The 15,870-nt window shown below is 33.8% G+C and overlaps 2 protein-coding genes and 1 long non-coding RNA gene across 3 annotated transcripts; 2 read left to right on the plus strand and 1 right to left on the minus strand.

The window, feature by feature from the left end:
- Positions 1-1,020: 1,020 nt before the first annotated feature.
- Positions 1,021-7,455, plus strand: LOC145795346 (uncharacterized). The gene is made up of 6 exons (XM_082879491.1): positions 1,021-1,234; positions 1,355-1,378; positions 1,460-1,537; positions 1,627-1,716; positions 2,520-2,571; positions 7,265-7,455. Exons 1-6 carry the CDS (start codon positions 1,208-1,210, stop codon positions 7,453-7,455), a joined length of 462 nt encoding a protein of 153 aa, XP_082735617.1. The 5' UTR covers positions 1,021-1,207.
- A 117-nt stretch (positions 7,456-7,572) lies between these two features.
- On the plus strand, positions 7,573-8,814 carry LOC145794370 (uncharacterized). The gene is made up of 3 exons (XR_014334293.1): positions 7,573-8,334; positions 8,421-8,492; positions 8,579-8,814. It is a non-coding gene; the product is annotated as an uncharacterized LOC145794370 (long non-coding RNA).
- Positions 8,815-10,508: 1,694 nt separating this feature from the next.
- Positions 10,509-13,981, minus strand: LOC145795368 (uncharacterized). The gene is made up of 5 exons (XM_082879549.1): positions 13,267-13,981; positions 12,966-13,149; positions 11,812-11,960; positions 10,820-11,442; positions 10,509-10,523 (listed from the first exon to the last, which is right to left on the minus strand). The coding sequence occupies exons 1-5, from the start codon at positions 13,979-13,981 to the stop codon at positions 10,509-10,511; spliced, it is 1,686 nt and encodes a 561-aa protein (XP_082735675.1).
- Positions 13,982-15,870: the final 1,889 nt, after the last annotated feature.

Below are 15,870 nucleotides of genomic sequence, written 5' to 3' on the forward strand. Positions count from 1 at the left end.
AATTTAGACCATTTTATTGTGCTCCATTTTTAATTTATCATTTTAATGTGACTGTTAAAAAACATCTATTCTAAATGTTGGTCAGAAAATGTGAGTTTGATTATGGGTTTCGCAAAGAATGTAGAGAGAGAGAGGGGGAGGGGGAAGGGATTGTTTGTTTGGAGCTATTTAAAAAGAAAGTAAGGGTGATTTATTTAGTTGATCTTCCTGCAACAAAAAAATTAAACTAACACTCAGAAAATTTTATTTAACATTTTATTTGCTGTGTAATATATTTATTTAGTTGTACCATTCAAATGTAATATTTATTTGCTGTGTAATTCTAATGTATAGATGATAAATATTTTTCATTTAATTTTTTTGTGAATATCTAGAGTTCCTAATTAAAAGAAAAATTTGAAAGACTTGGCATTTTAACATTTATGTGTAATATGGCGAGAGAGTTTATGTTTTTTTTTTTTTTTAACATTTATGGGAGTATAGTATTCTATGTTGGTATAAACTCAACATAATATTCTTCATGAACACAACATAGACTATTCTATGTGTAATATTCTATTTTTCATTTAACATTCTATGTTTTTTTTTTTTGCATCTTTTTAAGGGAATATAATTTTGGTCAATCCTTATGTGTGTGCGTATTACTTTAGTTGTCTTCATAAAAAAAAAATGTATTAAACTTACAAGTATTTAACTTAACGCAAGTATTTATCATAAGGATTTTTGTTTTGAATCAAATTCACCGAGTATTTAACTTAACCCAAACAAATGTATTAACATTTTGTTATAAAAAAAAAAATTTAAAAAAATTGTACCCTTCTAAATAGAGAAGGCACGTGCCTCTGGTATCTGTTGACCTTTTTCTTTTTCTTAGAAGTTTATTTTTATTTTTGCTCTTATTGTACCCTTCTAAATTCACCGAGTATTTTTATTTTTCTAAATAGAGAAGGCACGTACCTTTTTCTAAATTGTACCCTTCTAATTTTGCTCTTATTTTTATTTTTTTTTCCTCTTGATTGTAACCCGTTAAGTATTTTCTATTCATGACAGCTATTTATTTAAATAAAATTTTGAATTTTATTATTCGATTTGGTAGCAACATATTTGGAAATAACATTTCATTGCCAATGAAATCCATGTTAACTTTTATTATTGCTAATTTTTTGTTTCTTTGTGTCTAAAATTTTTAGGTTGAAGTACAACAGTTATGAACAATATCACTATTTTTGGTCAAGTAAGTTTTTTTTCTTCTTTTTTCTCTTAATATAAATTTAAGTACCTCTCTAATAAATTTAAGTACAACAGTTATGGACAACATCACTGTTCTAATTATTTTTTTCCTCATGCTTTATAGGTGGATGGGGACTTACACCGAACCGTAATATCTCCTCTCTTTACTAATTTTCTTATTTATGTGTATGAAGTTTTATTTATTACTCTAAAGTTTTTGTATGTATAGGTTCGATTTCTTCAAGAAAGAAATGTTAATGTTGTTATTCGCGATGAGCGTGACCTTAATACTATTCGCATTCATGAGGTAAGCATAAAAGTCACTTGAACATTGGACATGTATTTTTTTATCATTTTAAAAATAATTTATAAATATATTCTACTTATTTTTTACAGGCAAAGGCAAAGGAAAAAGACAAAGCAATATTAAAGGAAACAAAAAAAGCTATTCCTTATGGCAAAGGAAAGGAAAATGCACATCCCATGGTATGGTTTCTCAACAATTTTTAAAAGTTTCTTTTTCGAATATTATATAGATTTTTTTAGGAATTGCGTAGTGTCATATACTATTTTTTATGTATATTTTTCAAAAGTTTCTTTTTCAAAAATTTATTCAATTCTTTTTATTGAATGTGAAATGTTTTTCTGAAGCATGTTAAAGTAAGCATTTGTACAATATGCTAATGCATTTGTATGAACATTAATTTGAATTTTTAATATGTTTGTCTATTTGTATGATAAAAATATGTTGCATTTGTACAATATGTTGCATTTGTACAATATGTTGCATCTACAACATAGCATAATAAAAATATAATAGAAGAAAACGAAAAAGGAAAATAAGAAGAAAGAACAAATATGTGATGAAAAGGAAACTACATAATATAATTTTTTTTTAATTTTTATTTTTCTTATAAGAAGTTCTTAAGGAAAGAAGAAAAAGACAAAAATGTATTTTAATATAACAGAAACAACAAGAAGAGAGAAAAGGAAAGTACAAGACATTACACGCTAATATTCACATTTTATATACCCAATGATCTAATATTTACCTTTTTAACGTACATTTTGTAAAGAGATGGGTAGTGTCTTAAAACCAATAAGTGCGTGCATAGTGAGTTTGCAGTTTTGTGTGCTTAATGTGTTTTCAAATTATTTTTCCCTTCCTTTTTAAATTTCATAAATACATGCATTGGTTCTTATATGACTAACAACTTAACCGAGTGAAGAGAAAAAGTTAGTTAATATTCACATTTTATGCACCTTCTTATATAATATTCTTATTTTAGGCACACAATGATAATGTGTTATCAAAAGCTGCATTGGCCCAACGTGCACGGCGAGAACGTGAAAAAAATCAAAAGCCATGTTCTGCATACCAATTGGGACAACGCCTGCGACGAGAACGAGAAAGAGAAAGATCGAAGGAATGTATTAACCCAAGATAACCTTCTTTAACACCAAATTGGTAAAAATAAAAAGAATTTTTTACCCAAGACAATCTTTAATTTTTTACTCTTACTATTACCGCTTTATTATATAGATTTTAATTTTTTTCACAATCTATTTCTGTAGGCCTCCTCCTACAACTCCATGTAGAAATGTTGGTGTGGTCATCCGTGATGAGCACGACCTTAATGTTATCCGTGTTCGTGTGGTAAGTACAAAATCAAGTCAAACATTATATGTATTTTATTTATATAAGATTTTTTTAATCTTTTCAATATTTTATTTATATTTGTTAGGCAAAAGATAAAGAAAATGTCAACCCAATGTCTAAAGGAAAAGAAAAGATGGCTCCTTCCGGCAAGAGAATGACAAATGCATGTCATGTGGTATATATTCTTTTTTTAAAATATGATGCAAAACTAATCAAAATTTTGAATAGTTAAAATATATGAGTGTATAAAATGAATTTATTGTATTATGTTGTTTTTGTAGAATGATTGTACTATGTTTTCCTGTAACTTGCTATTATTTGTATGTGTCTTTCAAATTTATTTATTCTTATTTTGCATGAATACATGTGCATTTATAATGTACCGTCCATAAGTTGCTACTTATATAAAGAAAATAGGAAAAAAGAAACGAAGAAATAAAAAAAATATATATGAAGAAAGGAGAAACTAAATAAGATAGGTTTTTAATTCTTATTTAATATATAAAATAGAAAACAAAGAAAGGGAAAGGGAAAGGGAAAGGGGAGAAATAAGAAGATAGAAAGGGAAGAAATAAGAAAAAAAAAATAAAGAAAACACTATTAAAGGTATAAAACAAATAAAATAGAAAACAAAATTAAGAGAAAGGGAAGAAATAAGAAGATAGTTTCATTTTAAGCACAAAATATTCACATCTTTTGCTTCAATGATAAAATATTTTCTTTTTAGGCACAAAATGATAATGTAATATCAAAAGCTGCATTGGCCCAACGGGCACGGCGAGAGCGTGAAAAAATTAAATTTCAATGCTTGCAACGAGAGCAAGAGGGATTAGAAGAATGTGTTCAACTAAGACAACATTCTTTAACACCAATTCGTCGCGATCGCACTCACTTGGAGTGGGAAACAATAACTGAAGATTCTCAGTCGGCACAAAAACGATCAATGGTTACCCATCATTCTACATGTTCGTTTTCTATGCCAAGCACATCTTCAAATTCACAAAGGAATCGGTAAACTACTATGTCTAATCTTGAAATACATACTTTTACTCATACCGTTTTGTTTTACAAAATCTTATTTATACACAAATATTCGTAGGTCTACTCCTATAAATCGATTTTTTCAACAAGATCTATGTACTGATGATGAATTAGAAGATTTGCCTACGAGTATATCAATTGAGGCCCGGGCACACAAAGATTCTTGCCGCCATTATCTTGGCAAGATGGATGTATTATGTCCTTATTGTTCAGCCTTACATTGGATGGATGAAAAATTGACAAAATCATCTATAAAGCGTCCCTTATTCGGAACTTGCTGTTTGGAAGGAAAGATTAGGCTACCTTTACTTATTACACCCCCTCCACCACTTCAGGCATTGTATGATGGGAATAATGATCAATCAAAATCCTTTCGAAGTTATACTCGAGTGTACAATGCAGCCAATGCTTTTACGAGTCTTGGTGCTACATTGGATCCTAGAGTACTCCGTGGAAGGGGCCCTACATCATTCACAATTCATGGGGAATTGCGACATCGAACAGGATCACTACAACCACAACTAGGGCAGGATGCGAGTTATGCTCAGCTGTATATCTATGACCCTTATTCAGCTTTAGAAATTCGTAATCGTAGAAATCCTAACTTGAGAAGGGATGTTCTCAAAACTATTCAGGATAGTTTGTTGCAAGTCAATGCATTTGTAGATAAATATCGCCAGGCTCATGCCATTTTACATCAATTAGACTCGGCAGGACACAATCTACCTGCTCATCTTCATTACAGTTCAACAACTGATCGACGTCGGTATAACCTACCAACTACAGATGAGATTGCAATTGTAATACCAGGTGATGGAACAGAGGTAAATGGAATGAGAGATATTATTTTACATTTCCGAGGAAATAATGAGTTGATGCAAATTAATGAATGTCACCCAGCATACTTGCCATTACATTATGTTCTATTATTTCCATATGGTGAGCTTGGATGGGAACCTGAGTTGAAATTGTGGAATGTTCAGTATGATCGACCTTCAACTGATCGACTTACTCAAATGAATTTTTATAGTTATCATTTGTTTGAACGACCCACAGAGTATTCAACAATTTTGCGAGGTGGGAAACTATTTCAAGAGTTTTTGGTAGATGCTTGGGCTGCAACTGAGCAAAATCGATTGACATACTACAAGCTTAATCAAGGGAAACTTCGAGCTGAGCTTTACCAAGAGTTGTCAGATATGGATCCAGATTATGTGCGACCTGGACAAATTGGTCAAAGGTTTGTTTTGCCATCTTCATTTACTGGTAGTCCTAGACATATGTTTGAAATCTTTCAAGATTCAATGGCTATCACAAGATACAACCAACACCCAGATATTTTTCTTACCATGACTGCAAATCCCAATTGGCCAGAAATTACTTCAGCATTATTACCATATCAAAAACCTATTGATCGTCCTGATTTAATTGCCCGTGTTTTTGAGTTGAAGAGAAAATGTTTGATGAAGGAGATAGAAACAAATAAAGTGTTTGGAAATAAAGTTGCACATGTTTTTACAATTGAATTTCAAAAACGAGGCCTCCCTCATATGCATGCACTTTTATTTCTCAAGAGTCCAGACAAAATTCGGACATGTGCTCAAGTAGACAAATTGGTCTGTGCAGAATTTCCAGACCCAAAAGATGATCCTATGCTTTTTGAAACTATCAAATGTTGTATGGTACATGGACCATGTGGTGCTCGAAATCCGCAAGCACCATGTATGGAAAATGGTAGATGCACTAAGAGATACCCTCGAGCTTTCACAGAAACAACAACTATGGATCAAGATGGATACCCTATCTATCGTCGTCGCAATAATGGTCAAGTACATATTGTGAGAGGGCAAGAAGTTGATAACAGGGATGTCGTACCATACAATGCATATCTTTCAAGACTTTTCAACTGTCATATAAATGTGGAAGTTTGCGCCGGAATGAGATGTGTCAAGTACATACATAAGTACATTTATAAGGGTTATGATCGTACAACGATGGTGTTAGGAATGATAAATGAGATTCAACAATATCTCGATGCAAGGTATATTGGACCTCCAGAAGCTGCTTGGCGAATATTTGGTCATCCTTTGCATGCAGAGATGCCAACAGTTGTACGATTGGCACTTCATTTACCTGGAATGCATCGTGTTGTTTTTAACCCAGAAGAGTCATTACAAACGATTCAATCTAGAGCTGGTCAACAAATGTCAACTCTTACTGGCTTCTTTGCATATTGTGCTGCCAGTGAAGATGAATGTCCATTCACTTATCAAGAATTTCCACAACATTTTGTTTGGCTCAAGTCAGAAAAGAGATGGAAATTAAGAGAAAGGGGATATGCAATTGGTAGAATGTACTTTGCAAGCCCTAATTGTGGCGAAAGATTTTATCTACGTTTGTTACTAACCGTTGTCAAAGGACCAAAGTCGTTTCAGTCTTTACGCACGGTCGATAATGTTGTGCATGATACATTTAAATTAGCATGTGTTGCAAGGGGGCTTTTAGAAGATGATGAAGAATGGATACAATGCTTGAAAGAGGCTGCAGTCATAAAAACTGGATATCAATTGAGGAGATTGTTTAGTATTATTCTCACCCAGTGTTCTCCACTAAATCCATGTGCATTATGGAATCAATTTTCAACGCATATATGTGATGATCTTGCACATAAGATTTGTACATTGTTTGTCATTTCTAAACCAACTGAGGCTCAAATTGAAGATTATGGTCTCCATCTTTTGAATCAAATGCTTCATGAATCAGGCAAAAGTTTAATTGACTTCCCACCCATGCCACAACCTACCGCAAATTGGAGTGCAGTAGTTGGTAATCGATTGATAGTTGAACATCAACAACTGCAGAGTAAGGCACAACATGAAGATCCACAAATTACTATTGATTGTCTCAATAATGGACAGCGGAATGCTTATAATACAATCACTTCCTCAGTTTTCCAAAATAAAGGAACTGTTTTCTTTCTGAATGGGGGTGCAGGAACAGGGAAAACATTTCTATACAATACGATTGCATTAAAATGTTGTAGCCTTGGGCATATCGTTGTTACTGTGGCTTCGTCTGGAATTGCATCACTGTTACTGGTAGGAGGTCGCACTGCACATTCAACATTTTCCATTCCATTAGATGTATTGGAAAATTCACTTTGTGGGTTTAGCAAACAATCATTACAAGCTGAGTTATTTAGAGAAACAAAACTCATAATTTGGGATGAAGTTCCTATGCAACATAGACATTGTGTTGAGGCGGTTGATCGTACATTGAGGGATATTTGTGATAGTGAAAAGCCATTTGGGGGTATTACTGTTGTTCTTGGAGGAGACTTTCGACAAATCTTACCAGTTATACCCAAAGGAGTTCGTGAGCAAATTGTGAATGCATCATTAAGACACTCTGTTCTATGGAAGCATATATATATCTTGACTTTGGATTTGAATATGCGCTTGAATCATGAAGGCCATGAAAATGCTAATTTTGCAAATTTCTTGATGGAGGTAACACTACTTTAACCTGTATTATATATATTATTTTAAATTAATAAATTGTGTTTACACTTACTTTTTTTATTGATTTCATTTTTTTTAGATTGGGACCAATCCTCAAGAAATCATTAACCTTCCATCAACAATACACAAATGTCAAGATTTGAATGAATTACTCTCTACAGTTTATCCACAATTGAATATGATAGAGACGTCAACCCCAACATTTTTAACTGAACGCACAATTCTGTCTGCGCGTAACGATGATGTTAGTGACATTAATACTACTGCGTTGAATATCTTTCCAGGGAGATTATATACTTATCTTGCAGCAGATAAAATGTCCGAAGATAATGAAATTGATCCTACCATTACAAATAGATATCCTAATGAATATTTAAATTCATTGGATCCTCCTGGGTTGCCAACTTTTAAGTTAGAGTTGAAAGTGGGTTGTCCTATAATATTGTTGAGAAACATTGCACCGAAAGATGGACTATGTAATGGTACAAGATTGATGGTTACTAGGTGCGGCACTCGCATAATTGAAGCTCAAATTTTAACTGGAGAAAAGTTTGGCAATTTGGCATTTATACCAAGGATATCTTTGACACCATCTTCTTCAGAAATGCCTTTCCAAATGACAAGACGTCAATTTCCAGTCCGATTGGCATATGCCTTGACCATTAATAAATCTCAAGGACAATCTGTGAAATTTGTTGGGGTTGATTTGCGTATACCAGTGTTTAGCCATGGGCAATTATATGTGGCATTGTCTAGATGTACATCCTTTGATCGTATAAGTATTCTCCTCCCTAAAGATAATTTGGATTCTACTACAAATATTGTTTATCCTGAAGTATTGCTGTAGTATTCTATGCAGATTAAATGACGTTTTTTTAGAAGGTAACCACGTAGATTTATTTCTGTTGATTATATAACTTTTTAAAAAATTTCAATTTAATAATAATTTGAAATTTGGACTTTTGTAGGATTGGACCGAAAAATCCATGGAGCTTAAAAGGAGAAATACGACTACCTTGCTTCGATGGGGATGTAATAAGGTAATTTCAATCTGAAAGTATTTTTACATGTATATTTCCAACAAATGTACTAATTTATATTTTTTTTTATTTCCACAAATTACCAGATTGTTGTGCATATTCCTCATTGGGGATACATAAAAGTTGATACAAAGACTTTTTGGAAAGTAATGTGGAGGAAGTTTGGGCAAACGCATATTTGAAGACATGTTATTGACACATCTTTTGTAAAGCATACATATTTTTGGTGTATGACATGTTAGTGACATCTTTTGTAAAGCATACATCTTTTGTAAAGCTTTAACCCACTTTTTGTAAAGTTTTAACCTACCTTTTTGGTGTATGACAGTATAACTTTATTTCTGTTTTTTATTCAGTGTTTACACTTTTTTTTACTGCCTTTTATAGTTTGATATGCAATAAGATTAGGGAGAGTTTCTTTAAATCTTATATGTGAGTTTCTTAATTTGCATTAAGATTAGGGAGAGTTATTATTTTATTTGAGTTCTTTAAGAAGAAAAATATTTCAATATATTTTTTCAGTATCTTTAACAAAAAATGACACAAACTTTATAAATTATAACTACATTTTAATCTTAAAATTATTTAGTTATAATTTATAAAGTTTGTGTCATTTTTTGTTAAAGATACTGAAAAAATATATTGAAATATTTTTCTTCTTAAAGAACTCAAATAAAATAATAACTCTCCCTAATCTTAATGCAAATTAAGAAACTCACATATAAGATTTAAAGAAACTCTCCCTAATCTTATTGCATATCAAACTATAAAAGGCAGTAAAAAAAAGTGTAAACACTGAATAAAAAACAGAAATAAAGTTATACTGTCATACACCAAAAAGGTAGGTTAAAACTTTACAAAAAGTGGGTTAAAGCTTTACAAAAGATGTATGCTTTACAAAAGATGTCACTAACATGTCATACACCAAAAATATGTATGCTTTACAAAAGATGTGTCAATAACATGTCTTCAAATATGCGTTTGCCCAAACTTCCTCCACATTACTTTCCAAAAAGTCTTTGTATCAACTTTTATGTATCCCCAATGAGGAATATGCACAACAATCTGGTAATTTGTGGAAATAAAAAAAAATATAAATTAGTACATTTGTTGGAAATATACATGTAAAAATACTTTCAGATTGAAATTACCTTATTACATCCCTATCGAAGCAAGGTAGTCGTATTTCTCCTTTTAAGCTCCATGGATTTTTCGGTCCAATCCTACAAAAGTCCAAATTTCAAATTATTATTAAATTGAAATTTTTTAAAAAGTTATATAATCAACAGAAATAAATCTACGTGGTTACCTTCTAAAAAAACGTCATTTAATCTGCATAGAATACTACAGCAATACTTCAGGATAAACAATATTTGTAGTAGAATCCAAATTATCTTTAGGGAGGAGAATACTTATACGATCAAAGGATGTACATCTAGACAATGCCACATATAATTGCCCATGGCTAAACACTGGTATACGCAAATCACACCCCAACAAATTTCACAGATTGTCCTTGAGATTTATTAATGGTCAAGGCATATGCCAATCGGACTGGAAATTGACGTCTTGTCATTTGGAAAGGCATTTCTGAAGAAGATGGTGTCAAAGATATCCTTGGTATAAATGCCAAATTGCCAAACTTTTCTCCAGTTAAAATTTGAGCTTCAATTATGCGAGTGTCGCACCTAGTAACCATCAATCTTGTACCATTACATAGTCCATCTTTCGGTGCAATGTTTCTCAACAATATTATAGGACAACCCACTTTCAACTCTAACTTAAAAGTTGGCAACCCAGGAGGATCCAATGAATTTAAATATTCATTAGGATATCTATTTGTAATGGTAGGATCAATTTCATTATCTTCGGACATTTTATCTTCTGCAAGATAAGTATATAATCTCCCTGGAAAGATATTCAACGCAGTAGTATTAATGTCACTAACATCATCGTTACGCGCAGACAGAATTGTGCGTTCAGTTAAAAATGTTGGGGTTGACGTCTCTATCATATTCAATTGTGGATAAACTGTAGAGAGTAATTCATTCAAATCTTGACATTTGTGTATTGTTGATGGAAGGTTAATGATTTCTTGAGGATTGGTCCCAATCTAAAAAAAATGAAATCAATAAAAAAAGTAAGTGTAAACACAATTTATTAATTTAAAATAATATATATAATACAGGTTAAAGTAGTGTTACCTCCATCAAGAAATTTGCAAAATTAGCATTTTCATGGCCTTCATGATTCAAGCGCATATTCAAATCCAAAGTCAAGATATATATATGCTTCCATAGAACAGAGTGTCTTAATGATGCATTCACAATTTGCTCACGAACTCCTTTGGGTATAACTGGTAAGATTTGTCGAAAGTCTCCTCCAAGAACAACAGTAATACCCCCAAATGGCTTTTCACTATCACAAATATCCCTCAATGTACGATCAACCGCCTCAACACAATGTCTATGTTGCATAGGAACTTCATCCCAAATTATGAGTTTTGTTTCTCTAAATAACTCAGCTTGTAATGATTGTTTGCTAAACCTACAAAGTGAATTTTCCAATACATCTAATGGAATGGAAAATGTTGAATGTGCAGTGCGACCTCCTACCAGTAACAGTGATGCAATTCCAGACGAAGCCACAGTAACAACGATATGCCCAAGGCTACGACATTTTAATGCAATCGTATTGTATAGAAATGTTTTCCCTGTTCCTGCACCCCCATTCAGAAAGAAAACAGTTCCTTTATTTCGGAAAACTGAGGAAGTGATTGTATTATAAGCATTCCGCTGTCCATTATTGAGACAATCAATAGTAATTTGTGGATCTTCATGTTGTGCCTTACTCTGCAGTTGTTGATGTTCAACTATCAATCGATTACCAACTACTGCACTCCAATTTGCGGTAGGTTGTGGCATGGGTGGGAAGTCAATTAAACTTTTGCCTGATTCATGAAGCATTTGATTCAAAAGATGGAGACCATAATCTTCAATTTGAGCCTCAGTTGGTTTAGAAATGACAAACAATGTACAAATCTTATGTGCAAGATCATCACATATATGCGTTGAAAATTGATTCCATAATGCACATGGATTTAGTGGAGAACACTGGGTGAGAATAATACTAAACAATCTCCTCAATTGATATCCAGTTTTTATGACTGCAGCCTCTTTCAAGCATTGTATCCATTCTTCATCATCTTCTAAAAGCCCCCTTGCAACACATGCTAATTTAAATGTATCATGCACAACATTATCGACCGTGCGTAAAGACTGAAACGACTTTGGTCCTTTGACAACGGTTAGTAACAAACGTAGATAAAATCTTTCGCCACAATTAGGGCTTGCAAAGTACATTCTACCAATTGCATATCCCCTTTCTCTTAATTTCCATCTCTTTTCTGACTTGAGCCAAACAAAATGTTGTGGAAATTCTTGATAAGTGAATGGACATTCATCTTCACTGGCAGCACAATATGCAAAGAAGCCAGTAAGAGTTGACATTTGTTGACCAGCTCTAGATTGAATCGTTTGTAATGACTCTTCTGGGTTAAAAACAACACGATGCATTCCAGGTAAATGAAGTGCCAATCGTACAACTGTTGGCATCTCTGCATGCAAAGGATGACCAAATATTCGCCAAGCAGCTTCTGGAGGTCCAATATACCTTGCATCGAGATATTGTTGAATCTCATTTATCATTCCTAACACCATCGTTGTACGATCATAACCCTTATAAATGTACTTATGTATGTACTTGACACATCTCATTCCGGCGCAAACTTCCACATTTATATGACAGTTGAAAAGTCTTGAAAGATATGCATTGTATGGTACGACATCCCTGTTATCAACTTCTTGCCCTCTCACAATATGTACTTGACCATTATTGCGACGACGATAGATAGGGTATCCATCTTGATCCATAGTTGTTGTTTCTGTGAAAGCTCGAGGGTATCTCTTAGTGCATCTACCATTTTCCATACATGGTGCTTGCGGATTTCGAGCACCACATGGTCCATGTACCATACAACATTTGATAGTTTCAAAAAGCATAGGATCATCTTTTGGGTCTGGAAATTCTGCACAGACCAATTTGTCTACTTGAGCACATGTCCGAATTTTGTCTGGACTCTTGAGAAATAAAAGTGCATGCATATGAGGGAGGCCTCGTTTTTGAAATTCAATTGTAAAAACATGTGCAACTTTATTTCCAAACACTTTATTTGTTTCTATCTCCTTCATCAAACATTTTCTCTTCAACTCAAAAACACGGGCAATTAAATCAGGACGATCAATAGGTTTTTGATATGGTAATAATGCTGAAGTAATTTCTGGCCAATTGGGATTTGCAGTCATGGTAAGAAAAATATCTGGGTGTTGGTTGTATCTTGTGATAGCCATTGAATCTTGAAAGATTTCAAACATATGTCTAGGACTACCAGTAAATGAAGATGGCAAAACAAACCTTTGACCAATTTGTCCAGGTCGCACATAATCTGGATCCATATCTGACAACTCTTGGTAAAGCTCAGCTCGAAGTTTCCCTTGATTAAGCTTGTAGTATGTCAATCGATTTTGCTCAGTTGCAGCCCAAGCATCTACAAAAAACTCTTGAAATAGTTTCCCACCTCGCAAAATTGTTGAATACTCTGTGGGTCGTTCAAACAAACGATAACTATAAAAATTCATTTGAGTAAGTCGATCAGTTGAAGGTCGATCATACTGAACATTCCACAATTTCAACTCAGGTTCCCATCCAAGCTCACCATATGGAAATAATAGAACATAATGTAATGGCAAGTATGCTGGGTGACATTCATTAATTTGCATCAACTCATTATTTCCTCGGAAATGTAAAATAATATCTCTCATTCCATTTACCTCTGTTCCATCACCTGGTATTACAATTGCAATCTCATCTGTAGTTGGTAGGTTATACCGACGTCGATCAGTTGTTGAACTGTAATGAAGATGAGCAGGTAGATTGTGTCCTGCCGAGTCTAATTGATGTAAAATGGCATGAGCCTGGCGATATTTATCTACAAATGCATTGACTTGCAACAAACTATCCTGAATAGTTTTGAGAACATCCCTTCTCAAGTTAGGATTTCTACGATTACGAATTTCTAAAGCTGAATAAGGGTCATAGATATACAGCTGAGCATAACTCGCATCCTGCCCTAGTTGTGGTTGTAGTGATCCTGTTCGATGTCGCAATTCCCCATGAATTGTGAATGATGTAGGGCCCCTTCCACGGAGTACTCTAGGATCCAATGTAGCACCAAGACTCGTAAAAGCATTGGCTGCATTGTACACTCGAGTATAACTTCGAAAGGATTTTGATTGATCATTATTCCCATCATACAATGCCTGAAGTGGTGGAGGGGGTGTAATAAGTAAAGGTAGCCTAATCTTTCCTTCCAAACAGCAAGTTCCGAATAAGGGACGCTTTATAGATGATTTTGTCAATTTTTCATCCATCCAATGTAAGGCTAAACAATAAGGACATAATACATCCATCTTGCCAAGATAATGGCGGCAAGAATCTTTGTGTGCCCGGGCCTCAATTGATATACTCGTAGGCAAATCTTCTAATTCATCATCAGTACATAGATCTTGTTGAAAAAATCGATTTATAGGAGTAGACCTACGAATATTTGTGTATAAATAAGATTTTGTAAAACAAAACGGTATGAGTAAAAGTATGTATTTCAAGATTAGACATAGTAGTTTACCGATTCCTTTGTGAATTTGAAGATGTGCTTGGCATAGAAAACGAACATGTAGAATGATGGGTAACCATTGATCGTTTTTGTGCCGACTGAGAATCTTCAGTTATTGTTTCCCACTCCAAGTGAGTGCGATCGCGACGAATTGGTGTTAAAGAATGTTGTCTTAGTTGAACACATTCTTCTAATCCCTCTTGCTCTCGTTGCAAGCATTGAAATTTAATTTTTTCACGCTCTCGCCGTGCCCGTTGGGCCAATGCAGCTTTTGATATTACATTATCATTTTGTGCCTAAAAAGAAAATATTTTATCATTGAAGCAAAAGATGTGAATATTTTGTGCTTAAAATGAAACTATCTTCTTATTTCTTCCCTTTCTCTTAATTTTGTTTTCTATTTTATTTGTTTTATACCTTTAATAGTGTTTTCTTTATTTTTTTTTTTCTTATTTCTTCCCTTTCTATCTTCTTATTTCTCCCCTTTCCCTTTCCCTTTCCCTTTCTTTGTTTTCTATTTTATATATTAAATAAGAATTAAAAACCTATCTTATTTAGTTTCTCCTTTCTTCATATATATTTTTTTTATTTCTTCATTTCTTTTTTCCTATTTTCTTTATATAAGTAGCAACTTATGGACGGTACATTATAAATGCACATGTATTCATGCAAAATAAGAATAAATAAATTTGAAAGACACATACAAATAATAGCAAGTTACAGGAAAACATAGTACAATCATTCTACAAAAACAACATTATAGCGATCCCGGGTTTACCTTTGTTATACCGTGATCCGGACATGTGTCCGTGGATGTTGGTAGTTGTTTATTATCTTGTTTACATCCTTTCTTACTTTGTATTTGAGTTATAGGATGTGTTGAGCGGGTTTGTTACAGGTTGGTTGAGTTTAGAAACCAAAACTAGTTGCCCAGATTTTTGGCCTGTACGCTCGAGCGGAGGTGTTGGCGCTCGAGCGTAGATTACGTCCATCCAGTATCTTGTTGTGCAGTGTTGTGAGCTCGAGCGTAAGGTTGGGAGCTCGAGCGGAGGTCTGGTTCTGCAAAAGTGCTGGGCGAGTGCATTCTGCGCTCGAGCGGGAGGTTGGCCGCTCGAGCGGAAGTTTGTGAGTGGCCGCTCGAGCGGGGTGTTTTACGCTCGAGCGGAAGACTGGGTTTAAATCCCGAAATTGTGACTTTTCAAATCACTTTTCACTTTCTCTTCTCTCTCTTACTTTTCCAAAAACACCATTGTTGAGCCTCTCACTCTAGACTCTACCTTCTCTCTAGGTTTTGATCTAGTAGGAGTGATTTACTCACCTTTGGCCTTTACAAAAAAGTTGTTGATCGTCGAGGGCTTCATTTTAATCTAAAAATCTCGGGTTTTGGAGCACGTTGGGTTTTGTCGTCTTCTCCTTTGGAACTCCGAATTCGAGGTAGGGATAACCTACTCCTCTCTATGGGTTTTGTCTTTAAATTTTGGTATTTTGAGATGTTGGGCTTGGTTTGGTAATTTTGTGAAAGTTTGGGGCTTTTGTGCAATTATACAAAAGTTGGGGTTTTATTCATAATAAACCTAGATGCATGTTTAGCATGAAAAAAATGGAATGATTGCTGAATCATTGAAGAAAATGGGACCTAAGGGTTGA

Source organism: Camellia sinensis, chromosome 1, assembly GCF_055761805.1.
Source record: "Camellia sinensis isolate YWXY chromosome 1, ASM5576180v1, whole genome shotgun sequence".
Lineage (NCBI taxonomy): Eukaryota > Viridiplantae > Streptophyta > Magnoliopsida > Ericales > Theaceae > Camellia > Camellia sinensis.

Excerpts from the sequence above, each read along its gene's own strand:
- LOC145795368 (XM_082879549.1), bottom strand. The coding sequence starts at position 13,981 with ATGGATGAAAAATTGACAAAATCATCTATAAAGCGTCCCTTATTCGGA. Across the intron at positions 13,150-13,266 it reads TGTTCTATTATTTCCATATG|AGTATTCAACAATTTTGCGA; the intron begins GTGAGCTTGGAT and ends AACGACCCACAG. Across the intron at positions 11,961-12,965 it reads CCTGGACAAATTGGTCAAAG|TGAAGATGAATGTCCATTCA; the intron begins GTTTGTTTTGCC and ends TTGTGCTGCCAG.
- LOC145795346 (XM_082879491.1), top strand. The coding sequence starts at position 1,208 with ATGAACAATATCACTATTTTTGGTCAA. Across the intron at positions 1,379-1,459 it reads ATGGGGACTTACACCGAACC|GTTCGATTTCTTCAAGAAAG; the intron begins GTAATATCTCCT and ends TTGTATGTATAG. Across the intron at positions 1,717-2,519 it reads AGGAAAATGCACATCCCATG|GCACACAATGATAATGTGTT; the intron begins GTATGGTTTCTC and ends TTCTTATTTTAG.